The following is a 27,550-nucleotide window of genomic DNA, read 5'->3' as shown; positions in this document are numbered from 1 at the left end:
TTCGACCTGTTTGAAAGGGATGCCTCATTGCTTATTAACTTCCCACCACCCAGTCACGTTACGCACTTAAATGGGTATCTTTCGAGTAGTCCCAGCCATGTCTGTTCCTCTTAATTTTATCATCTGAAGTGCCGGTAGGATTTTGTTCGATTTCCCCTAAAGCCATAAGAGGATACGCGTTCGTGGGACATAATACTTTCCTTGTTTAATATTATTTTCCATCCTGAATATAAAAATTAGTTTGGCTTTTAATTTTATCTTAAATATAAGACTTCAATCTACTCTATTTTTCATATTTGTCTATTTTTATCAAAGTACTTTTTGTAATATTTACACATGTTAAAAATTTCATTATGGTAGTTTTAGCTAATACACATGATAAGCAAAGGTATTCTAGTAAAGACAAACTTAACTAATTTCTTTAATTTCTCCAAAAACCGGAGGTAGCACGTGAATTATATTTTCTCCGGTGAGAGTTGATCACATATTAAGACATGAAGGGAATATATTGAAGGATACTCTGTTGCAGCGGGCGAAGCGAAGCTCGCATGCCTTGGAGTTCTTAAATAAACCAAATGATAACACATAAAAGTGTCTTAAAATACAGCCTGCCAGTACTCTGGACGATTGAAACTTCATATACTAAAGCTGAAATTGAAAGTATATTTTCACTAGTCAATGGCAATGAACTGATATCTAATTTTACGATGATGAGCCTACATATATTATATATCTATCAAATTAATGGAATACGAATGCACCTTTCTCATGCAAGGCAAGCCTCAACCGCTTGAGCCTAGAAGTAAAAAAAAAGGGGGTGGTGTTGAATCTAAAGAAAATCTCGACAAAATTTGGAGGGACTCAGCCTCCCTATACTTGATGATTGTCAGAGCCCAGCAACTTCTCCTCTTCTCTTGGGATTTCCGTAAGCTGAACACTGGACCGAGTCATCTTATTCCACTCTTTTTCTACACGAAAAAACACCCATTGGAAACGCCGGCACATTTCCAGAGCAGTAACTGTAAACACTGTCAGGTAGTTATGGCGAAGATGGGCAGACAGTTTATATGTCCAGGAGCAGCGCAGGAGGAAGTTGCTTCCAATTACCCAAAAGTATATCTGCAAGTTAAAAACAACAAGACTTGTGAGAAGGAGGGATCTCTCCCAAGCAGTACCATACTCCAAGCAATGCCAAACCCTACAAAACTTGAGCCCAGGCCTAATTAACACAGGGTTAGGTATAAGGATTAAGGAATTCGGATTCCCTTCATTTAAGATGAAAAAATGGCTCTTTTTTACCCAATTCCTTGTCTTACCATCTAGCCAATGTACATGGGCTAAATTTCTTCTTTCATTGAAAATAAAAGTTATTCTTAATAGATATGAGCGCCCATATCAAGAGAACAGTCAAAATTTACTCAAAATGATAATGCTTTTCCCACCTAAAGTTGAGAAGGTCCTTAGGCGGGTTCAAGCCAAGTTGGGCCAAATACAGTCATGACCTTCTAATCCGTTGAAACTAAATGGATCTCATTCTTACCCATTTTCTCCCATAAAACAGGTTGGAAATCAGAGTTGGTTTGTTGAACCTGAATATGCGAGAAAAGTTACTGTAAAACAAGGAAAATGCATCTCAATATAGCTTGTGAAGCAGAGTGAATTTAACATGAAATGAAATGTGACATATTCAGCTGCAATTTTCAAGTGATTGCTATCTAGTCCAATGGAATCATGGCACATGGCGAAACTTTGTGCAGTGAATCAATAGGACACAGCTAAACTGTAACACATATATTGCTATCTAGTCCGGAATCATGGCACATGGCAAAACTTTGTTCAGTGAATCAACAGGGCACAGCTAAACCGTAAAACATGAATGTATCTTACATCTCAAACGGAGAGAGCTTAATATCAAGCATTGAAAGAATTCCATTTAAGTCTTATCCCCTATTTTCAAACCAACTTCCGGCATATAGCATGGATCAACCACCCTTCCCTTCTTCAATGTAGGTTATAACACGAGTTATCTTAAAAGTCAAGAAAACTGAATTTCTTTACATCATAAGTTCATAAAAAATAATAGTAGTTGTAGTATTTATAAATCTTCGAAAATTGCAAGGTCTGCTGCTCCTAGTCTGAAAGAAGAGATTACATGTGAGGTACCTTAAATCCCAATCTCGAGTAATATCCCAGTAGAATGAATAGAGAGAATTAACAACACTCGAGAGAAGCCAAAGTGGCCGATAAAGAGATGTCCACTTCTCAGGGAATACATGATATTTAAGGGCTGAAAGAAAAATCACTGGGAAAGCTGTTGAATATTTCAATGCTGAAAAACAGATATAATGGGAGTTAGAGGAAGAGTATGATGGGAATACCAAAGTTACAACCGTTAATCTAAATGGAAACTGAAAGATTCAAAATCAAACTATGTGCTATGCAAATACGCAATAAAAGATTCTAGCAGAAAAAGATAAAATGTGCAAATAATGGTAAAATTCTATACAAAACAGTAGAGAATCTTATAAACTAGGAAAATACCTCACTCAATGAATATAAAATAAAGTTCCTCGTCTGGAAAACTTGGCAAGATAATATTCATAAAAAACCAGCATTAAATACAGATGCGAATACAAAATACATATGGAGCCAAAAGGATTTTTTGTTTGGGGGCCGGGGGGAATTCCATTAAAACTTAGCTTTTGCACACAATAAAATTTTTATTTCATCTGTTGAAAGAAAGTGTTTCAAAAGCTAAGTCTTTAGTCTTTGCTTTGAACCAAATCCTTATAGCTTCAAAAAATCCAAGGTAAATTGAAAGAAAGTATAGCCAGGAAAAAGTATGCTAATCAGTTATAGGCACAAGGGAAAAAGTAACCAAGAACTATTACCATTAAAAAGGCATGTTCTTTCCTTAGTATCTTTGTACTGTCGAAGACACTGTAATAGACGCCAGAGATAAGGGAGCATGAGTACCATCGGTATTGCACTTGAATGGCTACCACAAACAGAATCAGCTTCAAGCCATGCAATTGTGGCAACCTGAATATCAATTTGGGGAAAAAAAAGAAAAAAAGGAAGCTTACATTCAAAGAGTCAAGTACTTCTTCAGGGCAAGAAATAACACCCCATAAACCTTGCGATTTTGATAAAAGTAACATCCAGAAAGACATTGCATGTCATTAGTGAACATTATATTTTGTATAGATAGCTGAAAGCAAATGAAAATAACAACCGGTGAGAAGAACAAAAAATACACCAATTTTTAACTTTCAGGCTCCACAATTAGTGTACTTTCCCAAATTTCCTGCCACTCTTATTGGCTGATATGCATTAGGCCCATAGCACTCAGGAGTTTCATGCTATGCTCATGCCTTATCCGCACTCAATTCCAAAGAGCTCTCCATGAAGCTAGTGCATTGTGTTGGATATTATAATAAAACCATCCAAATGCCTTCACTTAATAGCTTAAGCTTAATCAACTGTATGGTTGACAAACTAATAATTGTGTATCACTCAGCTTACCACTGATTATACCGGATTCATAAATGCCCGCATGAAGAGAGGGAGAATAAATGATAAATTGAAAATGCACATGTAAAATTGCATATTTATGCTGGAGAGATGACATAATTAGATGTGTTTAAATTTCAGATCACTACAATAAGATAAAATGGTGGATATATCATAGATGATGTTTTACACATGTGGAATGGATACTTGGACTAACAACAGTAAAAGGTAAATCAACCTAAAAGATAGATTCAACTCAAGAGACTGTAAGAAAAACATAGAATAACTCAATCAGTTTAAAGGATATATTAATTACCTGTCTGTTAACCATTCTACAAACCGAGCGCTCCAAATCTGAAAATACCTGTAAGCAAAGGTTAGCTCCCATTCAGTAACATAAAAGGCATCAAGATAGACCCAAAAAAAGGGTAAATTTACAATCTCTAAGTATTTAAATTGAAGAATGGTGACGTTTGAGATATGGCATACTTTGGGGGGAAAGCACCAAGAAAGCAACTATTATGTTATTTTTTGTACCTTTGCCATGGAAGTGAAAATATCAGCCACAAAAAAGTCAGGAAATGTTATTGGCTGCATGGAGAAATTGAAAAGATCATTATCTGTGCAGGTCAAAATAGGCATTACAAAAATGACATTCACAGGAAAATGACACAAAAAAAAATACATTACAAACAAGTAAAATTAGTTACAACGTAAAAATATAAAACCCATTAAACAATTTATATGTCATTTGAATGAGAAATTCACATTAAGAAACTAAGAAATTGGAAACCTAGATTGGATCTCGCAGGTGCTTTATAAAGGGAACAGGGCCGATAAAAAGTCAAAATTTCATATTCTACCAGCATAGACAAATGCAATGACCTAGCATGAAGGTTTGTTACTTGTTTGACAGGTTTTCGAACCAGATAAGCTGTGACAAAATCTACGCTTCTAACTGTAGAAGTATAAATTAGTACAAAAGCTTACCTGTAGAGGGAAAGCTATCCGCCACATTGTCCTTAAGAAGAAGAAACGAGATGACAAATAGAAAATATCGAAGGGAAAGATCAACACTATTGCAACAAAGATGTAAAGAAGCACCTGCAAATGTGCATGAGAAAGTCAGAACATATCATAGAAAAACAAATTTTCTTAAAACTGAAAATTTGCTGATATCTTTGAAAACTTATTTCTAGCTACTTCAAAAATTAACTAACATGTTTGATTTTTTTTTTTTTTCAAAATTATAATCAATAACTGCCCAAAGTCGGTAAGAAAATTAAAAAAACGAAAAGCATTATCTATGAAACAGAAAGAAAAAGTAGACTAAAACAGGCAGATAAAACAAATCCTCTTCAAGTAAGGTTGATAGTTTTACAACAACGAAAAAGCAAATGAATGCAATATCTAAGTAAAAATGTAATTCAATTAACTGCAAGAGTAAAAGAGAGAAAGCTACGAGCAAAACAAGAGATAGAGCAGATATTACACTGGTTGTGAAGCAGCCAATGATACTTCTCCATGAGAATACAGATAGAGATAAGCAGTCATGCTACTTGGGACAATGATTGTCATCCATATACTACACTGCAAATAAAATACAGAGTAGCAGCAAATGTTAAAACAAGATAACATGTCCATAGCGCTAGCATTCCAATGGGGTTAAAAACAAATGGTACTATTGTCACGACATCAGTTATTTCTATTTTTAATAAATATTTCAAACAAAGATATCACTAACCTTTAAGATTCATTTCAAGTATGTTACTTCCATAATGTTCATAACATCGCCTTTAAAGCAATCAGCATGAAAGAAAATTTGAGATATTGCTTTCAAGAAGCGACCAGAATAAAATTGTCACATGATAGCTAAACAATATTGCTTATTGCCAAACCTAGAGACAAGCATTATATTGCAGAATGAACATGCACATAATAAATTTAAGGCTGTACTCTCCCATCTGTACACACATAACTGTGAGGCAACATTGACCTATAAGATATAGGACTGGGTTAGCATCTGATAGTGTTAAAAAGGATGCTATGGTGAAAATGGAACATAAGAGAAGAATTATCTGTTTTCTTAAATGGTTCAGTTCTAATAATAACTAAAGAAACAGACCCAAAGAAAACAATCTTGTCATATTCGAAAATTCAATCTCTAGAGAATAGGAAAATGCTGGGATGTATAACTGTCATCAGTGACTATCTTGTTGCTGAATTTCACTTTTTCTGCAAAGCCAAGGTCAAACTACAAATTACATAGTAAGTTTAGCAACCAGCAACTTCAGAAACATACAAGGAAACATCCAATCCAAATGCATATCAATATGCTGAGATAATTTCGAATATTCATACAATTAGATCATCAAAGTGGCATGAAACTTTGCTCCAAATCCTACAATCTACTGTAAAATAAAAAACTATCTTTCTTCAAAGGACAAATTAATTTGGCCTTGCATTAGCTAGTTGTTGTTGTTGTATTCATATGAGATATTCACATTGTCTCCAAACTGAAGAAAAAGAAGCTGAGTACCTTCCATATTTCATTGTGAGTAAGATGGTTTTGATCCAGATCAAAAACTTTTGCATAGCTTACATTGGACTGTGAAAAAACCCACAAGTTCACCCCCCAAAGCCAGACCATCATAGTCTGTAATAATAACAATTAAATTTATTAGGTACGATGTTTTGAATAGACAACATATGCAGGATAATTAACTTCAACTCACCACAAGAAGAAGAGGGTTATAATACAAAAATGCCTCATATATAAAAAGATTTCGCAAATTTGCATCCATTCGCATGACAGAATCCCATCCAACCTGATGCAAAGGGAGGAACTAGATGAGTATTAGGTCATAAATAGTTAAACTGATGACAGCGGATTTTTCACAAGAGTAACTCATTGGCATCCATGGAGACCAATAATATTACAAAAGCAAAAAGGGGCAAACTCTAACCTTACAACAAATAAAGCCCCACGTCAGAAAGAGTAACACCTGAGAAAATCAATCAGGTAGGTTTAGAAATCACAGAAGTTAGCAAACTACATAAGTTTTAAAGCAAGGTATTCACTATCAACATAAAGATTAATATAATCAATTTGACCAAAAAAATCAACAAATCAACATCAGTCCAAAAGTGAGCTGGTTATAGTTCTCTTCCATAAGGTTGAGATTAAGCCCATCTAACATGACTGAGGAACACTGGAGTCGAACATAGATGCTGCAACAAATGCAAATTTGGAGATTAAATAAATACAAGACAGAAAGTTCTTGGCAATCAAATATTATAGAATGAGCTGCTCTAAAGATATCATTTTAAATAGGAAAGACCCTCAAATAAAGTTCTATGTATAGTTGAACCTAGTAAGCATGTAACTTAAGTTTTATATGGTACCAAACAGACATACAAGGTCTGAACGACAGGCAGATGAATTAATGAATATATTAACAAACCTTAAACCTCCATAGAAAAAGAGGAGAGGGCATAGCACTTTGAATTGGTGAGGTTAAACTCTTCATTTCATGAGAACTCTGTTATTCGACAATCTTATTAGACAAAATTGTTGACCCTGCTCGTTTCTGAAACAAAATGAACAGAAATTGAAACGCATTAAAGCTCATCAAAGATTGTTTGAATACCAAATGATAGACAAGCATAAAGGATCGTATCATGCACATAAAAAAGGAAAGTTGGCATAAAATATAGCATCTGAACCACCACAACCAAAGCTCACATTGTCAGCCAAACTTGAAGCATATCAATAAAACTTACCAAGGTCCTCCTTTCAATGTAAAAACTCAAAATCATTGGTTGTTCTAAGGAATATTTGTTCTCCTTAAGGCCAAAAAGGCAAAGACTACAATACATGTGAGAGGAAGTTAATGTGGAGACTGAAGTGCTATAAGGCAATCTGTGAAGCCAAAGTTGTATTCCCTGAGAGGAGAAAACAAGTGAATCCAAGAACTCCCAAATGGGCAAGGAACGAACTTACTAATTTCCCAAGACTAAACCTCACAGAGTTCAAGGAATAGGGAGGGAATCTTTATGATAATGCTTAAGATAGCTCAAAATTCTGAACAAAGAAAAAGTTAAAGTTTTCCTTCATATGACTTCTTGAAGCGAGTTGCTTTACTTTAAATTTCCTAGTAAGTCCGAAACTGAAATAAATGGAAACAGAGGACCCATTAAATACAAATCCAACAACCTCAACCCATTTTGCGTTCCGTCCACAGAAAATAAAACACAAAAAAGTTGAAATTTTGAAATGCCATACAGTTGGAGCAAATTTATTGCCAATTCTTCAAAAACTTAGGCTTCACATAAAATAAATCCACATGAAAATGAAACCAAAAAAATTTCCTGCCCACACGATTCCGGAACAAGGAACAACAACAGAAACATAAAAGTCCATGCATCTGAAGGCATCAAGGCCCAAATTTGCCAATTACCCAGCATGCAAACAGCTCTACAACCTCTTGAGATATTAACAATTTACAGGTAAACACAGTGCAACAAGAACAATCCAGGAAAAGAGAAGTTACCACAGATCAACTCCTACAAGAGGAAGCAATGGAGCTAGAGTGCAGATCGATCTCCGGTTGGTGCGCTTAAACGATTGGGGACATATGAGTATTTGTCGTGTCCTGGTCCGCGACTCAGATCTCAGACCAGAATTACGGGAATTTGGTTAGGCGCGAAGGAGGCTTCATGATATTAGGAGGGAACGTCAAAGGTAATGTCAATGATAAAGCATGTTGCTTGCATTGCCGTTAACAAGAAATTTAGGAATTGAAGAAGACTTAATTACCCACTTCGCCGTCGTTTGTGTTAGAAAATATTGACAGGAGTTCAGAGCTTTGCAGGAATTGGAACTTTCAAGTTTTACTGCGGTGAGATTACTTTGCCCGTTATCTTCACTTCCTAGCGCCTTTGGGAGGGAATGGTTAGCAGACAGCGTCTGTTATAGAAAAGGGTAACAAACCAATGTTATGAAGAATAAGGTGATGAGCTACATGGCACAGGCTTTGAAAAAAAAAAGTAATTTAGAAATATAAAAATATGATTTTATTTAATTTTTTCGCAATCAAATTGATTTTTTCATAACCCATGCATCCATATATAAATTCGAAGTCATAACTTCAACTAAAATACTTGAGGTTATTTATTTGAATTCCCGACAATGTACAAGTCAAAGAAATTTGTTTACGGAAGTTCCAAATTGGATGGTGTTTTTTTTTTTTTTTTGGGAGGGTGTTCTGCGTGTGTGTCTCTGGTTTTTTGGGGAAAGGCAGGGCGCGAGTGGAGTGGTTAAAAAAAAAATTGCTGACATAGTTTTTCAGTAGAATAATGATAATAGCAAGCATTCCTATTGTTTTTGTTTAGGCGCTTTCGAAGTGGGACGCGTCCGTTTTGTCAACTCGTAAATATAACAAATCTAATATTCCTACTTTCGGTCGCCATGGCGAGCTCAGAAGAAGCGAAGCTCGCACGGTTCCTCCAGTGGCTACAGGTTGCTTGACACAGTTTCAATCAGTAATAGAGACAGGGATATTTTGTTGCGTTGGTTATTTTAAATTTGTTGGGTTTTGAATTTAGGGGAATGGAGTTCAACTTCATGGTTGCAGCATCAAGTATTGTGATTCCAGAAAAGGGTTTGGCATCTTTTCAACTAAAGATGTTTCCGATGGTAATCCGAATCTTCCAAACACTTCAATCAAGTATATTTAGAGATCATTTTAAATATATGTGGCGGGGGTCATCTTACCATTGCTTTGCTTGTTCTTCGCCCACTAGCTGAGAAAATGTAAAGTTGGTGTTGATTGAAGGATTTGAGCTCTAAACTTGAAACTTTGTCATTGATGGCTAAACCTAGAAATTGGAGCATTGGATGTGTAATTCTGCTAGCGTGTCTTTTTTGGAATTTTGAATGTACACGTGCTTCTTTTGGGTAAAAAATAAGCTATCTTTAATGCATACGCCTGGTGTATGGAGCATAAATAAGTAGTCTTTCTGGCTGATAGTAACGATAACAAACTTGCATCATAGTTGATCAATTCGTGAAAAGCAGATCATTTAACCTGCTTGTTTCAAATTAGATTTTCTGGAAAAGCATTGTCAGTCATCGCCATAAGACGGTTTTTAGTTGTAGCTATACATATATTATGACCAGAATGATACAAGTTGCATTTGGCTGCAAGCATTCTTAATCAAAGGAGGAATTTTTATTCGAATTTTCAAATTGAAGTGGGCAAAGTATCAGACATGTGTTCACCGAGGGGGGGAAAAAGGTATCAGATAAGTAAATCCTTGTCACGGGTTGATGTATTCTTCCCTAAATATAGGGAATTAGACTAACTAATATAGGAAATACATTTCCTGGTGATATTTGCTTGAAACATGATTCATTAAGTTTGATTAGATAACATACGATATATTTCGATGCAACCATCTCAAAGTCAAGCAATGCCTGCTAAATGCATTTAGTTTAATGCTACCGTATAGGACTCTGTCTAATTTTTTAAGTCTATACTATGCTGTGAAAAATGTGACAAATGTTTCTGAAATAGGAGTTCATGAGTATATTTCCACCTAAAAAATATCTCCTTTCTATTAGCTCTTGAAAATAGATCAAGTGGTGTTAAATTCTCCATGAAGCAGGGGTTCTACTGGTTGTTCCGCTGGATTTAGCAATAACTCCAATGAGGGTATTGCAAGATCCTCTTCTCGGTCCCGAATGCAGGGCAATGTTTGAAGAAGGAGAAGTAGATGACAGGTTCTTGATGATTTTGTTCTTGACTATGGAGCGCTTGCGTCATAATTCTTCATGGAAGCCGTATGTTTGGTTGATTATGTTTGACTTTTAGTTGATGGTTTTGCTTTATTCTTTGTCATGAGTTTTACTTGTGGAAAATGAATTCAGGTACCTTGACATGCTTCCAACTAGTTTCAGAAATCCACTTTGGTTTAGTGATGATGATCTTCAAGAGCTGAGGGGAACAACATTGTTCCGTGCTACTGAATTGCAGGTGATTTATCTTCTGATCGATAATTTGACAACAATTAATTCTTTTAATAAAACTTATGCTTCTCTTGCCAATTCAAGGACATATCGTGATATAGAAAAGGGATGATTATGAATTTTTGACATATAGGCAGTAGACAGCTGATGTCTATGTTTAATTTTCAAATTTCTTGTAGTAGTTTTGTGCTTTCTCCGTGCTTAATGTTACTAATTAGAGTCTGCATTTGGTTGGTTACTTGAATAGTTGAATGGCATAGGAGGAATCTGTAGTTAATTTTTCAGGTTATTGAGAGTTTACATTCATACTTAGTGCAGAAAGGGATAACATACAGAGTGGGCTATAAGAATCAGCCAACGTCTTCACAGAAGTAGGGAGCAAAAGGCAAAGTAAATGGGTGCCTAACAAAATCTAATAAAGTATGAAATAAAAAAAGGAGAAATCAGCATTGAATTTGCTCCACAAAGACCCCAAAAAAAAAAAAATTAGTGGACCATGGTTCCTATCACACCATTTGCAGAAGGACTAGGTCTAATTTCCTGAGGTCACCTTATTCATACAGCAATCTTAACTGGCTGACAGAAATTATGATCAACATGGGAATAGGAAGTGGTTTGACAGAAATTATGATATCTGTGGTCACAAGAGAGACAAACAGATCAACAGAGGTGGCGGAGTACGCCTGTTCTAGAAGAGTGGCTGCCGGCTTTAGTTTATCAAGGCCTTATGAGAGCAGTGAAGGGGTGTATGCTGCCTTCTATCATACAAGAATGTAGATTCCAAAATGTGGAATTTTTTGTGATATTTTTGCATAGTATGTGGGTATGAATCAGGCCTCTGTGGGCTCCTATGCCATGAAGATTTTCGGACTATTGAGCGTTTGAAGTCTGTCTTACTGGAAAAAAAATGGGATTACGTATGTTTAAAGAGAGTAGGCTACAAGAATCAGCCAATCACTCCGCATAACTAAGGAGCAGAAGACAACAAAATAAATGCCTTATAAAGATATAGCAGAGAGTTACAAGGAAGAAGGCTGCATTGTCATCTACTCCATAGAGGCAAATAAAAAAAATAGTATGGGAATAATGTGCAATAAACACGGGATTCCAACTGTCTTGATGAAGTTCTGAACTTTAAGCAGGAATGCATAATTGTAGTACTGATACAAGAACCAGTATGATCGTTACCCAATCCCAAATACCAAACTAGTCTTCTAGTGCTGATTTTTGTGATGTGATAGAGATCTCTATGGTTCAAATTTTGGTTGATTCAGTGTTTGAGATAAATATGTCTATTATGATTAATGTGGTCTGGGAAAGAACCAGATGTCAATTCTGTCACAAGCTTTTTCCTATCTCACTTAATAGCACATGTGAATTGGTTCATCTTGCAGAAGAAAAACTTGCTGTCGTTGTATGATACCAAAGTCAAGGCTTTGGTGAAGAAGCTCCTGATTCTTGATGGATATTCAGAGACGTATGTATTGGGTGACTTGATGTAGTCTGTCTTTATTAATGGGTTATTTACACTTGACATGATTCCTGCCTAGTGGAACTAGGCTTCTTTTGTTGTTGTTGTATTTACATTTGAGAAATTTAAAGTATTATAATCTGTGGGTAGTAAGCATTGGCTTTTTATTAATAATATTAATTTTGTTGTGGGGACTATGATTTTGACATTCCTATTGTTCTACAATGTTGTAATTAATTCATTTTTTACTAATTTACCTGATATGAGAACCATGGAACTGCCTAGCACTCTGTAAGCTGTGCGTGTGTGTGTGTGTGTTTGGCCAGAATAAGATGTGTTTTCAAATAGTCGTTTCTTAGCTAAATTATAATCTTATACTAAAACTGCTTCCTTTCTGTCTCATCTGTTTCACTAGTGATGTGTGCTTTGAAGATTTCCTTTGGTATGTGCTTCTCATGAACCTTTACTATTACATCAAATAATTAATCTTTATAGCTTTTAGTCAACTATCAGAACTTCTACCCTTGGAGGCTAACAGCAGATTCACCTCAATGCTAGGGCAAATTCAGTATTCTGGAGTCGTGCTTTGAATATCCCTTTTCCTCGTTCTTTTGTATTTCCGAAAATGCAAACACCTGACAGTTGCATTTCAGTCAATGGAAGTGTCAAGACTCTAATTAATGGTGAATATGGTGATAAAACAAGTCCATCATTTTCCTATTTTTTAATTATATTCTGGTTTATTCAGTTAATTTGAATGATCCTCTTTCAGCCTTTGCTGAATATAAGTCATCATGTTAATATTGGCAAGTTTCATTTCAGAAAGCCAGGTTGAAAAATCTGATGATGAAATCAATGAGATGGCCTGTAACAAAATACAGGGAGACCTAGTTTGGGTGGAGGGTCTTGTCCCGGGCATTGACTTTTGCAACCATGGTAGGTTGTTTAATGAAATCTATACATTTCAATTCACTTAATGTGTTTTGAGCCCCTTTCTTTTTGTTTCTCCATTTGTTAAGTTCTTCTGATTTGCCCCTTTTAAATTTAGGGTTTAGATATAGCTAGAAGAAGAAAATTCCATTCTCATAGACAAAAGTCATTCCTAGACTTTCACCTTTTTCTTGGGTTGTTGATTGGCTTTCTGATGAACATCTGTAAACTTGTGCTATTATCATGGATAAGACTTATTTATTACATTTATTATACACCAAAACAAGGAGCCTTTGCTGTTTTTCTTTCTCTACTTCCGCAGATCCCTTTCTTTCAAGCCCGTGTCTAGATGGGTTTGCTTTAGTGGTTGTATTCTTCTGTTTTTCATGGTAATAATGGTGTCATGTATTACTTATCTCTTGGATCCTGCTCCAGAAGGAAAGTTGAAAATTAGAAAGATGTCAGATAAATGTCAATTATTCCTTCTGTTTGACATTAGAGTTAAACAAGATTGTATCTGCATATGCATGTATGCATGGCTATTTGCAGCATGGTTTGACTTAAAGCTATAAATGCAAAATGCCTTGAAAAATTTTCAAACTTTTAGTTCAAATGTCTCTAGTGACTGACTTGCCATGATTGGCCTTTCAGATCTGAAGCCAATAGCAACTTGGGAAATCGATGGAACTGGATCAGTCACGCATCTTCCTTCTTCCATGTACCTTCTGTCTGGTAATATTGTTCTCTTTCTTGTTCAGTCTGGCAACTATTCCCTTGTTAACTCCTGAATTTTACTTTTATTGCTTTTGACATGCCGTTTTATTTTTCTTCTCTGCGACTCCATTTAAGTAGCTTCATCATTCAATACATTACTGATCTTTATTTTCTCAACTGTTAAGCTGCGCAAAATCCCTCAGAGATTGGTCAAGAAATTTCAATTAGCTATGGCAACAAAGGAAATGAGGTATTGTTGTTATCCCATCCAAGGTTAAAAACAGAAGGGAAAAAAATGTTTCCGATTTCATGGATTATTATTTGGATTTGAAAGTTTACCTTTGAGCGTATGTTGAAGTTTCAATGCATTGTCACAACATCCTTAATCCGTAAAAGACTTTTTGCTTTTTCACATGCAAGACCCTTTTTTTCCGATGTTGATATAAATTTCTCTCTCCCTTTTGCAGTTTTAAATTTTGATATATGGGCATAAAGCATTTGTGTTTCTGCATGCTGGAAGCATTTAATTTGCGTTACCTTTGTTTTGACTATAATTTTGATCTTTTCCGCCCCTGATTTATCATTTTTCCTTTAAAGAGTCTGCTGCCAGAAGCCAAACTGAGCCTGGTGCATTCTACACACCATTGTTTCAGCAACAATGCACCTTATCACAATATGCTTGGTCCAAGATTGTATGGCATGCTCCCATGCACCAGTTTTCAGTTCAGATTTTGATGACCCTGCAATCAGCGCCCCACCAACCTCTTTTTCTGTGCAATACTTCTCTGACTAGAAGCGTCAATAATTTTCCACATGATTAGAATTTAGTCTCTCTTAATTATGTAGTACGCTGGTGGTTTTTTCATCCCCCCAAGTGACGGCAAAGCATGCGTCCATACATTGGAAGTATTAGGGTACTTCGCTAGGTTTTTTTCTCATGTTTCATTTAGCCTAAACTAACACTGTATGACATCATTTTTATATGCCTGTATTATCTTATTTAACCATTCCTTTTATTGGGCATCAGTGTTCTATGATTGAGGCAGAAAGGCCTTCCAGTTTTTAGTAAAAAGCTTGTCATGAGGCTTTTTTTAATTTATTTGAGTCCATATTTACCTTTTGCAAATCGTTCTTTCACATACAGTTAGTGATATATTTGCAGATATACCTTCATATACATCAAAATACATGATTTTAGTTGCTGATTAAAATTTACTCTTAAGTTCATTTCAACTGCTGCATTGTTTTTATTTTCTTCTATTCTATGCAGGAACTTCTCTATCTGTATGGTTTTGTGATCGATAATAACCCAGATGACTATCTCATGGTAACAGCTTTCATTTAGTATGTAATTTGTACACCCTTGGCAAAACTTCTCTTTAGCATATTATTCCCCTTCTTTATTGTTGTCTATGGTATAATATATCATTTGGGACTTAAAGTAAAGTAACTTCTTTGTCTTCGTGTTCATAATGACGTAAATCATAACAAGAACATTAAACACTCTTACGCATAAAAAGAGATGATTGTTCCTAAAACCACGCATAAAATACCATTATGGTAGAATCGTTTAGGCTGGAGCCTCCTTCTGCATGTGTGTGTAGGCATATATGCATTCACAATTCAGCCACTCATCTTTTCAATAAGGAAATACATAAATGCAATCATACTGACGTGATGGGCTGAAAGAAATGTTTTAATTTTTATTGCAGTTTCAAATATAACTTTGAAATCTAAAATGTGTGCCTATTTCTTCCCCCGGCTTTTTATCAAGTACTATAAGATAGCATTCCAAGCAGCTCTGCCACTATAGCAGATCATAACTTAATCCAGCTGGCAGTTTTGCAACTATAGTTGTGTTTCGAATTTGCCCCTTGCCCTGGGTATTGTTTGCGGTTGTTACTGCTGTTAATTGCCCTATCTCAGTTCGTGATTAAACTTGCATTTGATCACACTTAATATGGTCTGATGTATATCATAGCTTATCAAAGATGTTGGGTCCTTTCAGGTCCACTATCCAGCAGAAGCAATTGCTTCTATATCTTGCTCAGAATCCAAAAGTCGGCTTCTTGAAGCACAGGTATGCAAGTAATGTATCTCCTATTGGACTTATTATGTGTTACCTTTAAGTTCGTAAAAATCCTAGTAATTATTGTTCTTGGTGTTTATTGCTATTGTAAATCAATTGCTTTCTCTTGTTTATATTTACAGAAGGCTGAGATGAGATGTCTTTTGCCCAAGACTTTGTTGGATCATGGGTTTTTTCCTTTAGGCACCAAAAAAGGTGGGGAAAATGAGAGGTGCAAGGTAGACCAAGTTTGCAATTATAGTTGGAGTGGTCAACGGAAGACACCATCTTATGCAAATAAGCTGGTCTTTCCCGAGAAGTTTATGACAGCCTTGAGGACCATTGCCATGCAGGAGAATGAGATCTTTAAAGTTTCCTCACTGCTTGAAGAGGTGCGTTTTATTTTCATAAACCTTTCCCCATTTCCTGTCATTAGATATCCTCGGCCTGTTCTTCGTATAAACATGACCCACCAGCCTATTGGGCTTATCAGAGACATTGAGGATTTCTGATGCAGCTATAATTTTCAGTTTCTGTAACTCTCTTTTGATCACATAGTTGAGAGCAAATACTAAATATAATTATTTTATTTATTTTCTTGTATGGCCATTAAGAATGTCAAGTGTGCATTACCTCTCTCAGTGGCTGACAAAAAGACCCTACTACCATGCAATGTTTTATAAGGTAGCAACTGGCAAATATATGATTTAATGTATTTTCTACTGCAAGAGACTGCAAAAAATAAAATCCCATGCAATTAGAAGATGCTCCTCCAGTCCTTAATGTAGGACCTAATTGGGGAGTTGATGTTGATCCTATGTTTATGATCTATTTCATAAATTTATTAATTTTTCTCAAATTAACCCTATTGATATTCTCCTAACAATAATCAAGTATAAGAAATAATATTTAAGAAAAGTATATCATATTAACTAATTTAACTAACATCTTTAATCTACTCAAATTAATTAACTAGGGCTTACATTAAAGACCGGAAGTGTAGTTCATTTTATTTCCTTCAACGTGTTAAAAGATGAATTATGTATTTTCTTGTGTGATAAATGAATCAGATGGTGAGTGAATAGTAGTACTTGCATACTTCCCTTGGGGACTAGCATAATCAAATCGAATCAAAATTTGAAATTTTTAAAGGTTTTGTTGCATTTCAAAGAGAAGGAATAGAAAGGGCAGTTTTTATTTTCTCCAAAAAAAAAAAAGGATATGGTCTTTGAACCTTAGTAAATTTATTGCAAATAATGAAAGAAGTAGAGAGATAGGAAAACAACTGATTCGGTTTCTCCCATTGCCAAGTGGCAACACACATGCGGGCTAATTTCTGGGCCTGAGCGAAATCTATTTGTTTATTTATATATGGGGTCAAGAACACTTTATCACTTCTCCCAGAAGCAAATATATAAGCATTTCATTCAATTATTTATCTATATCTGAATCCAACGTTTTAACTTAATTTTTTCCTCTAAAGCTTCTTGGATCTGGAGAGGAAAGAGAACCATCGGATACGGATGTTCAATCAGCAGTCTGGGAGGTCTGTGGCGATTCTGGAGCCTTCCAATTGCTTGTTGATCTTCTTCGAGTTAAGTAAGTGCCAGGAAATACTTAATAATTTCTGACAGCTTTACATGAAGTATAAGCGATATACTGATGCTTCTTGCAACTTGCCTTTTGCAAATGATGTTATGAGGCATTTCCCATATTGAGTAAAATGGATCTCGCCTAGTTTGGAATTAAGGTGTATCCTGTGGCTCACACTGACCAATTGCACTGCATGCAAGGTTAATGGATCTTGAAGAGGGTTCTGGAACGGAGGAAAGCGACACTGATTTGCTGAACAAGGCCCTTATTATTGATAGCCGGGATGATAACCAACAGTTGAAGAATAGTTCAAGGTAGGAATTAGTTTCCTTGATCGGAGTAATTTGACTTGTACCTTTTAATTGCTAAGTAGAAAGGGTTACACGAGATTCACTGTCTTCTTGGGGGAAAAAGGATAAACTTTGGTACACGTCATGAATCCTCCGCATTAGACATCCTTCCAAAGACAGTACATTGACTAAATGAGAGCACGGGCTCTGATTTATAGTGAGGGCCTCGCCATTAGAGTACCTGAGTTTTTATTACTGTACTCTTTACTAACACTATTCCTTTCTTTTAACCACTAAAACATTTCATCTACCATCAATCTTATGCACCATTGATCTTCTTTTAGCGCATTCAAAGAGAAATGAAGAATAGAGGAGAAGAAATAATTTTGTGGGTCGGATTTACATTTTTGTGGTATCTTGAATCTACCATATGAACTGTTTTCCTTTTCCATGTTATCGTTCTCTTTCTAATATATTTTCCAAACCTGCAGCAACACCAATGAGACTGAGGAGCACAAGTCTATGAGTAGAAACCAATGGTTTTCTATAGTATATCGGCGAGGCCAAAAGCAACTCACTCGCTTATTCTTGAAAGAAGCAGAACACGCTCTGCAATTATCCTTAGATGTAGAAGAGAGATAGAGAATTCTGTCACCTGTAGTCTCCTTTTCCCGTTAAATAAATGTGACTTTGGTATACTGAGGTCTGACTCTTACTGGACGAGGTCAACAAGTTTAACATTTCTTGTTAACTTGCGTCTGACGTTTTAGCTTCCCCATCTCTACTTTCTGGCGTCTAATGATTCCTTTTCCATTTCTATTTCGGGGGCTTTTGTCTCTGCAATTTCGGCTATAGAAGAACACTGAATGGCGGGATGAAATCTGGTTCTGACGTCCTTTACGGCTCGAAATCGCGGATTGAAATCTGCTTTTTGGTTTTCATTTTTGGGCCCCTTTTGCGCTATGGATTGAAATGTATAATTGTTGTCGTTCTCATGTTCAAGACCGTTGTTATTCTACTATTCCAATTCATTTCGTCTTTTGTATTTTTTTATTTTTTTAAACTAATTCTTGTATTAGTTCTGCGTACTAAAGGTTTCATCAAATGGTAGTTACAGTCAATACACATGATTAGTATAGGTATTTTAAGAAAGATAACACCTGATACAAATAACTAAGTTAACAAATTTTTTAATATGCTCAAATTAACTAACTAGCTCTTATATTAAAGACAAAAAATACTAATATTTTATTATTATTATTGTTATTATTTTCTGATTTGTGATTCCTTACTCCATTGTTTTGGTGGCCTTGAATGGTGATTTGGTCGGTCGCCGTGCTGGTGTGGGTTTATCTTCTTTAATGGTTTATTTTGTTCAAAAGATATCGTAGTCATTTGATATTGTAAACATTCATTTCGATGAAGAATTATGCGAGACTTTCATTGACATGCAAAATATGTTTTTAAATCTCATTTTCATTCCATTTCCACTTCCTTTTCCTTCAAAATCTTTTCCACATACCAAACGGGCATTAAACCATTCTTTACAATCCATCTCAAAAATCCCAAAAAGCCTCCTCTAGACCTAGTTTGCTGGTTCAGTCGCGTTTCGCATGATTAACGACTTTTTTGCACATGGGGAAAAAACGGGTTTCGATCACCTGAAGTGATAATTCGATTTTTTGAAAATCTGAACATCTCAGTCCAAGCAAATTAAGTCATTGTATATTCCATTCTAGTAATAGCACTGCGTGTGATGAAAAAGGGGGGATTTTGATCGACGAGGTTGTCTAGAGTCCCTGGCCCCCAACAAAATAAAACAACAACATCAAAGGTTGCCTCAAGACATCATTCTTGCATGCCTGTCACATGCTGAAGGGACCATCCGAGAGAGTAAGCAGCAGCTGCAGCTACGATTCCATTGAAGAGAGTGACAGCAACAGAAGAGACATAGTTGTTACTTGCAATCCTTGCCTTTGCTACCCCCAGAAGAGCAAGAACCAGTGCTGTGACAATACAAGATCCCATGAACTTGACGGAATCATTGTTTGTGAATGGAATGAGAACGACGATAGCGAGTAGAGGGGCAGAACCGAACAGCATGAATGAAACAAAGGTGACAAGCCCATTCTTCCATGGCTGAACTTCTCCATCTGCTGGCACCATTTCCTTGTTACTTCCCATTCTCTGCTCCACCAATATGTTCTTGTATTTGGCAAACATGTTCACGGCCTTCCGGAAAAGAAATGGAGTAAGTTGATCGCCAACTATCTTGTTCAAATAAGCACACAACCAGTGATACCATTTCGTAGTACTTAAAAAGACGTGTTTCTCTTGTAATTTTGGACAATTTCATTGTGTGGTGGGCTATTGTTATTGGGATTATGCAGACATATTCAGCTTCAAATGTCAACTTTCTCCAAATAACTGCAATAAAGGGTAAGTGTTTTTCTCATACATACCATGGTTGCATCATGATTTTCCATCCCAAGAGCTTCATAGTGTCTAATTAGCTCCTTTTGCTCTTCACTTCTGTGGTTCGCGACATCCCATTCAGTTGCTTGCCTTTTTTTGACAAGAACATCTTGCTCGGCCTTGCTTGACAGGAAGTCCCCGAGCCCCATTGATATTGCATCCGCCACAAGGTTTGCAAACCCCAGAACCAGCACATCCACTATGAATACATTTTTATTTGCAGCACTGAAGTTAGTAAATTCATCAAATTTGCACACGATGGGCTGCAAATTTTGTGTTGTAACTAGACAGGAATTAGTTGTACTTCTTGGCATGAGAACCCAAGTGCATAAAAATAACTTCTTAAAAAAAATTGGGCTTTCCATCATGTCCTGCTGAACTTGACTTTTGATACCACTTGTTAGGATCTTGAAAAGTCTTGATTCTATTATTATCTTTTTCTCTCTTTTTTTATTTAAATGATTATTCTTTTGTGCATTGATAGTTAGAAGATTAACATCATTTTGCATCTTGTTTTATTAAAGATAAAAGAATGAAAATTTAATAAATAATGATAAGATATGAAGTGTCCGAATTAGGATGATCTAGACAAAATGTGCATAAACCTTCATTTTCGATGACCGTATAACCAGTGTGGCCCTCACTTACAGATAAGACCGGTGGGAACTAGTTGGCGAAATGTGTGGTGACTAATTATCGGGCTTAAACTTGGATTTTTGTAATGAGAAACACGCTGTAGCTTTGTATATGAAGTTGACAAATGACAATGCATGGCATAGATACAGGACAAAAAATTTAATACTACATTCGTCGTTCTAATTATAAGAGCTAGTTAACTAATTTGAAAAGATTAAAGAAAGAAATTAAATTAGTTATTTGTAATAAATAGGTGTTATCTTTCCTAAAATATCCTTACTAATCAAGTGTATTGACTAGAACTATTATTGTTGTTTCTAATAAATAGGTGTAAGGGGGTGTTTGGATGAAGCAAAACTATGGTTTGGAGAATAGCTTCTGGAGAGAATAGATCTTGAAAGAATAGATTTTCTGAAAAAGTGATTCTGATAAAGTGAGAGTGTTTGGATAATTGTTGTCAGAAGTGCTTTTTGATATGTAGAAATTACTAAAAAGAACATAAGTTTAAATGATAATTACATGTAAGATATATTTCATAATATATGTTTATTTGAAGTAATAAATTTGTTAATAATATATATTTTGGCAACATAATAAATAAGACATAAATAATATAATTAATAAAAAATTAAAGTGTATATATATTAATAAAATAATTAAATATGTTTTTAGGAAAATGATTTACTTTGCCAAAAAAAATATTGTTATTTCTTAAAAATTTTAAAGATGAAATCCCATATTTTTTTCACAAAATTAAATAACCACACAAAAAAATTTCATATTAATTGTCTTAATAATAGAGGTTGCAACGAAATATATTTGTCTAAGTAGTTTTTTTTAACAACACATTACATTATCTGAAAAGAAAAAAGAAAATAAAAGGGACATGATTATTCTTGTATATAGTGAATAATTTGATCTCTTATGGAGTCACGAAGCCGAGTCATATGAAATGAAGATTCTATTGATGAAGGTATTAAGACCTTGTCTATATATTAACTCTCTAATTAGGTTTTAGATTAATGACCGGAACAATAATCTTACATTTAAGACCAATATTAACTCTCCAATTAGGTCCTACATTAAAAACCGAAATAATAAATTTATTAAGTTTTTTTTGCCAACATAATAAACAATGTATAAAAACATATATTAATTACTATATCCAGTTGTTAATGTAAGAGTTAGTTGACTAATTTGAGTAAATTAAAAAAATAAATTAAGTTAGTTATTTGTAATAAACAGGTGTTGCCTTTCCTACAATATCCCTATTAATCAAGTTTATTGGTTATAACTTAAAAAACGATAGACAAATATGAGAAATAAAGTAGATTGAGGTTTTATATTTAGGACTAAATAAAAATCAAATGAGGTCTTGTATTAAAAACAAGATGTGGTAATTGTTAATATGTGTATATATAATTATAAAATATAAGATTATGTTTTTAGAAAACTAAATAATTATTTTCAACCAAAAAAAAAAAATACCATACGTAAGGGGTGGGGGAGAACCACTCAAAAAGCAAAATTTTTTAGCTTATTACAAAACCTTGGTTTTGATAGGCAAACCATGGTTTTATCATAAAACCATGGTTTTGAAAAATTGATAGGTGTTTAGGTAATTTTTTCCCAAACCATGGTTTGGACAATCATCCAAACACCCCCTAAGTCAACCCCTTTCAGATTTCCCCAAAAAAAAAAATCTTTAACATGAGACCAGGCCAAACCCGTGGAACTCTATCTTTGTCCTTTATATGTCCTAGCTTAAATTAGTCTAATGTGAAAGAACAGAATTGGTTCGTGAGAGAGAAATGGAATTATAAAGATACCTGCAGAGGAGCGACGAGTGGCAGAGATGGAGGAAATGAGAGAGAAGCAAGTGATAATAGCGTCAAGGCCTACATATACTACGCTTTTTACATATTCTCCTCTCCATGGCTCTTTTGGTCTGCTTCCTCTGCCGCCTCCGCCCTCCTCCACCGCGGCCGATAACAGCCTTGCTGTGGCGCCGCTGCTACATTCTACGTCAGCGTCACCCATTATTGTGGGGTTTAAACTGTAACAATTTTTACTGTTACTCGGTCACTTTATAGTTTTTACAGGGCGGTGACACACACACACACACAGATGTGCGAGGTCAAAGTGAGTGTGTCATGTTGCATGCAGATGCACCAACACGTGGCCACTCATGTATTTTTTTGGTTACTTTAGTTGCCACCCTGCTTTATTATTACTGAACGAGTCTGGGCGCCTCCATCACCGAGGTTCATGATTTTTTCCCCCCCAGAAATGTAACTAAAATAGGATGCTGTGCATTTACCCAAATTTTAATAAATTATCTAACACTTCATTAGGCGTCCATCATTTGGCGCTTCTACCGTTTTCGTTTACGAGGAGTTACCTCTAAAAATACTTTTTTAAAAATTTTTTCATATAAGTAAAAATAAATCGCCTGGTACATTGCACTGATTAGATGCTTTCCTTTTTTCTAATTAAAAGAAAAAACTATAGTACTGAACTTTGCATTGTAAGAATGTACCATAAGCCATGTTGGCTTGTATCTCCTCCTTTCCTAATTATAATACACTTTATAAGATTTTAAAACTAATTAAAGTTTTTCCCTACGATGCCGCTAATAAATTGTTAAGATTCACCTGTTCGATAAAGGTATTTAAAGTTGAAAAAATAATGACATTTAATTGAGGATAAAATTAGAAAGGAAAATTTTTAATTTAATAACTATTTTATTGGTGCTTGTAATTAGGTAAATTGTGTCTATGCTTAAGGTGGGGGTATAATCTTACAAAGAGATCCACTGCAATTATTTACCACTACTAATAAAATATATATGTCAAAAAATTATTACAAATTAACAAGCATGCATATGTAATCAAGTTTTACCACCATCAATAGGGTACTTGATTTTCTGAAAAAAGTTTATATAATGATTGGTTGGGAATCCCCAACACTAGTTAATGGGAAAATCCCAAAAAATATCTCTAAAATTTCAAAATCCCAAGACTACAAAAATATACTGTCATTTGTTGTCATTTATTATTAAAATATAGTAAACAAGACTAATTTAAAATTTTAAAATTCAAAAGCATTTTTTTAAAATTCTCCAGTAGTTAATTAATTTATCAAAACACGTTTTTTTGGGTAAATTTCCAAAAATAAATGAAGAATTGAAACAAGCGTATCAATTCAAGATTTCAAGCAAATCCCTAAAGAGGAGATGGAATGTGCTTGTATGTGGAAGAAAAAACTTGATGTGATATCAAAATTTATTTTTCCCCAAATATCGTCCGATTTTTTTGCCACAACAAAACATGTGACAGAATTGATACAGATTATGAAATATGATGCTTCACCGTATCGCAATATGCAGTTAAAACCACCCAAAAAAAAAAGTGAAGGTGCATATTAAACTCACTCCCTCGATTGTCATTTATCTTCATTTCTTATTTCGCTAAAAAAATAAAAATAAAAATGCATCATTTGGTCCTTGCTGAATAATAAACGGCAATGCATAGAAGTAAAACAGGCATTTAAACTAATGGCCTCCTTTCTTCATCTGTGTGAGTGGTCGTCAACTCTTGATTATTACCAGTAGGAGAAGCGGGCAAGGCCTTGTTGGTGTTGGTAGGCTTATTTTCAGCCAACATCTTCAGTGTGATTCCCATGGCTATAAGCAGTAGTCCAGTCCCATGTTGTTCTGTCAACGGCTTTGTAAATATCAAGTATGACAGCATTAATGTCACTGCCTTTCTTGCAGTTGTTATCTGTCACACACAACATTCAAAATACATAGTGTATTTAGATAAGGTGAAAAGAGGTTAATACGCATAAAAATAGGACGTGGGCCCCATGCAGGATCATATTCTTTTCTGTGATCTTCCTCCAAATGCATGAATGTATATAAAATTAAATTCAATTCAATTACAATCAAATGATACATTTTGCAGGAGAGAATCCAAACAAATATCAGACGCAAAGTCAACAGTCAAATCAGATTCAAATGTATGGTAGGGGAAAAAATGCTGATCATTTAATGCCATTTAAGCCTTATTGGGTAGCATTTCATCCCCCATGTCATTTCCTGAGCCCAAAGAAACATCATAACTTAAAAAAGTCAACTTTCAAAACAAATTCAAACTTACTGTTGTAAAAAAGTTAACGTTGGTCATTTAATACCATTTGAGCCTTATGACATCTTGTATTTTCACAAGGCAACCGCCAAACGACTTGAAGGCCACAAGTGAGACTTGAATGTTTGGTGCGTGAATTCAAACTCAGTGGTCCAAACTGACATAATGGAAGCAGGAGAAGCTTGTGACAGAGAAACTCACCATCGCTGTTGTGGCCGCACCAAAAATGGCAATGAGGGAGAGGACAGAGACTTGGCCAACAAAAGTGGCCATCGCTTCAAACACTAACACGCCATAAACATAGGGATGCTGCAACAAAAAGAAACGCCCATTTTAGAAAGCAATAAGTGAAGAATTGGGTAACTGGGATTGTACTGAGATCTTCTGCATGAATGCACGATATTTTCACTCTTATCTCGCTTTAAATACACTTGCACATTTACTTGAATCATATGTAGCAAATACTAATTGGCAAGCGTTTTTGGTGAATGCACCCCCACATTTACCTGTGAACATGAAGTCCAAGCTTTGAATAACTCTCCAGTTAAAAGCATAGGTGGGATTAGGAAAGGCAAACCCACTACAGTAGAGCAAAAGAGCATCTCCATCTGTGATTTGAGAATAAACAAGTATTAACATGCGGCTAACATGACATGAATGCCTTTTCTTCTCATGAAAAACAAAACGCACATAGGGAATTAAGAAAATAACCTGTGTGGTCTCGGGATTCATTGTGAAGATTGCTTCTTGCAGATTTCCCAGAAAGGAATCCATGACCAAAGCACCGGATATCATTATAACGCCAATGACACTGAAATTGGGTGATGTTTGTGCATCTGCTAAAGTGAATAGAATCAAGCCCGCCACCAAAAGTACTGCTGACACATATTCATGACATGGATACTTCCTTCTCAGACCCGGTATGAAGGCACCCATTATCATCACTGGTAGCACCTAATGCACAAAAACTGAATCTAATTATATTCGAATGTTTCACATTCTGACATTCAATTAGCCTCATGGCCCAAAAAAAAACAAAAACAAAACAACAGGATTTGATTAGCTTCAACTTGACGGCCAGAATATTATCTTAAGCAGGTTGGATAATTTTGACACGATAAGCCCACAAGTAAGAATTTAAACGGGACAATCTGATTCCTAGCAACTAAGGAATAAAATAAAACAGATTATGGTGTTTCATTATGATTAGTCAACAACCAATAGCTTCCAAAGGGTTTTTTGTATTTTACCTTTGTGGATTTGAACATTATCTGTGCAGGGTAGTTCAGGAAAGCCAAAGATCCCTTTGTTAGGCCATGTGAACCCATGAGGACAGCAGAGAGCTTCACATAGGTTTTCCATGGGTTCACCATTTGCTTGCTTGTGAAGCCTTGGAGGTAAATCAGAAACAGATAAACAAATCCTTGAACAAATGTGAAGTACCATCCGTAGCTGGAACAAGAAATCAAATCTCCCACTTCATTATCAATTAACAAGTCCTCAAGAAAAGAGATATATAAAACAGTAACAAGATGAACAAGCTTGCCTGAAATGGAGCCTGTTATACACATACTCCTGAAAATCAGAAAATACAGTCAAGAACTTAATACAGATAGTCATAGAGCAGGGGAGTGTCATAGTTGAAGCATTGCAATTGTTCAATTTTCAGAAAGAACAACAGAAGATGTCAAAATGAAGTCCAACTTCCCAATGGAAAATCCAAAAGCAGAGAAGACAAAAGGCAGAAAAAGATACTTGACCCAAAAGATTTCTGTATAAAGAACCTAATTCCTCAGAAAGCGGTGTTCAGATGCTGAGGAAACAGAGTACAAGCACGCTCGATAAATTTTTAAGTATAAGAAAACAAATATCAAACTTGACCGTATCTTCAGAAAGAAATAAGCTAGAAAAGTCTGAAGTCTAAATTCCGAAGCTGTAGTTTGTTATTTTTAAGAATCAAAGCAAGTTAGGATGATATCTACCTCGCAGATGCCGTTAACAAGGTATCCAAAGAAGAAGCCAGAAGAACAAATGAGAAATTGCTGCCATTTGGGCCTGTCAGAGAGCGAAATACCGAACAGACTGCGAGTTTGCTCGTCGTTCTTCATCACTCGCTCCCGTTGCTTACTTAAAATCACTCCCAAAGCTGCGATGTGTAATAATCAAAACGTTCAAACTTGAAATGTCCTCAAAACAAGAGAAGATGGTGAGTTTGAAGCATTTGCATGTCGATTTTGGTTCCCCCAGTTTCACAAAAAAGGAGAATGGAATTGTTAAACTATGGTACAGCCATGTCCATGTGCGGAATGGAAGAAAGAAGAAAAGCTCAGCACTTATTGGGAATGAAAAGCAGCAAGCTTTTCATGGAAGCACGGATTTTCACGAATGACGAGTGCAAGCAGGGAAGGAGAGAGAGAAGATTTGCAGAGACGCTCCCCCTGAGAGAGAGTTTGCAATTTCGCCAGAAGGAGAAAGGGAGGCCTGCTAGTGCTGGCCGCTGCGTAGAGCGGTTATCTCATGCGCGCTTCGTGCAAGCCTGGGATGCTCCTCTTTATATTTATCTATTTATTTATTCATATATTTATTTATTTTACAAAAAAGGAAAACTAGAGCCAAGTCAGCCGGCTGCACGAGAACATCCCAACACCTAGAAACACCGGCCGTGGATTTTGTCGGTGGTGT

General features: G+C 35.5%; 4 protein-coding genes across 10 annotated transcripts; 1 reads left to right on the top strand and 3 right to left on the bottom strand.

Annotated features, from left to right (window-relative positions):
* Positions 1 to 553: 553 nt before the first annotated feature.
* On the bottom strand, positions 554 to 8,445 carry LOC114726584 (SPX and EXS domain-containing protein 1). Of its 6 annotated transcripts, XM_028913189.1 has the most exons (14): positions 8,067 to 8,439; positions 7,297 to 7,458; positions 6,978 to 7,103; positions 6,480 to 6,518; positions 6,249 to 6,341; positions 6,053 to 6,169; positions 5,008 to 5,103; positions 4,504 to 4,617; positions 4,051 to 4,104; positions 3,830 to 3,877; positions 2,892 to 3,042; positions 2,164 to 2,329; positions 1,541 to 1,610; positions 554 to 1,119 (listed from the first exon to the last, which is right to left on the bottom strand). In XM_028913189.1, the coding sequence occupies exons 3-14, from the start codon at positions 7,041 to 7,043 to the stop codon at positions 871 to 873; spliced, it is 1,263 nt and encodes a 420-aa protein (XP_028769022.1). In that variant the 5' UTR covers positions 7,044 to 7,103; positions 7,297 to 7,458; positions 8,067 to 8,439; the 3' UTR covers positions 554 to 870. The 6 variants fall into 6 exon arrangements, with proteins under 6 accessions (XP_028769022.1, XP_028769024.1, XP_028769023.1 ...); XM_028913191.1 differs by lacking the exon at positions 7,297 to 7,458 and having other exon boundaries at positions 2,164 to 2,287; positions 8,067 to 8,444; XM_028913190.1 differs by lacking the exon at positions 7,297 to 7,458 and having other exon boundaries at positions 1,541 to 1,589; positions 8,067 to 8,441.
* A 538-nt stretch (positions 8,446 to 8,983) lies between these two features.
* On the top strand, positions 8,984 to 18,489 carry LOC114726587 (uncharacterized). The gene is made up of 16 exons (XM_028913198.1): positions 8,984 to 9,034; positions 9,121 to 9,211; positions 10,183 to 10,357; positions 10,445 to 10,550; positions 11,938 to 12,020; positions 12,430 to 12,456; positions 12,573 to 12,697; positions 12,837 to 12,950; positions 13,596 to 13,676; positions 13,844 to 13,908; positions 14,929 to 14,985; positions 15,667 to 15,738; positions 15,870 to 16,118; positions 17,210 to 17,325; positions 17,520 to 17,633; positions 18,101 to 18,489. The coding sequence occupies exons 1-16, from the start codon at positions 8,984 to 8,986 to the stop codon at positions 18,249 to 18,251; spliced, it is 1,677 nt and encodes a 558-aa protein (XP_028769031.1). The 3' UTR covers positions 18,252 to 18,489.
* Positions 18,490 to 19,296: 807 nt separating this feature from the next.
* Positions 19,297 to 20,382, bottom strand: LOC114726644 (uncharacterized). Its single transcript, XM_028913308.1, has 3 exons — positions 20,072 to 20,382; positions 19,482 to 19,841; positions 19,297 to 19,399 (listed from the first exon to the last, which is right to left on the bottom strand). Exons 1-3 carry the CDS (start codon positions 20,231 to 20,233, stop codon positions 19,328 to 19,330), a joined length of 594 nt encoding a protein of 197 aa, XP_028769141.1. The 5' UTR covers positions 20,234 to 20,382; the 3' UTR covers positions 19,297 to 19,327.
* A 3,739-nt stretch (positions 20,383 to 24,121) lies between these two features.
* LOC114726593 (UDP-galactose/UDP-glucose transporter 2-like) lies at positions 24,122 to 27,380 on the bottom strand. 2 transcript variants are annotated; one of them, XM_028913210.1, is made up of 7 exons: positions 26,851 to 27,380; positions 26,415 to 26,443; positions 26,119 to 26,320; positions 25,580 to 25,822; positions 25,375 to 25,476; positions 25,070 to 25,180; positions 24,122 to 24,502 (listed from the first exon to the last, which is right to left on the bottom strand). In XM_028913210.1, exons 1-7 carry the CDS (start codon positions 26,974 to 26,976, stop codon positions 24,269 to 24,271), a joined length of 1,047 nt encoding a protein of 348 aa, XP_028769043.1. In that variant the 5' UTR covers positions 26,977 to 27,380; the 3' UTR covers positions 24,122 to 24,268. The 2 variants fall into 2 exon arrangements, with proteins under 2 accessions (XP_028769043.1, XP_028769044.1); XM_028913211.1 differs by having other exon boundaries at positions 25,070 to 25,177.
* Positions 27,381 to 27,550: the final 170 nt, after the last annotated feature.

This window comes from Neltuma alba, unplaced genomic scaffold (assembly GCF_004799145.2).
Source record: "Neltuma alba isolate B1F8T4 unplaced genomic scaffold, ASM479914v2 tig00012396_pilon, whole genome shotgun sequence".
NCBI lineage: Eukaryota > Viridiplantae > Streptophyta > Magnoliopsida > Fabales > Fabaceae > Neltuma > Neltuma alba.
Note: the sequence above shows the minus strand (reverse complement) of the source record. Positions and strands in the feature narration are given on the sequence as shown.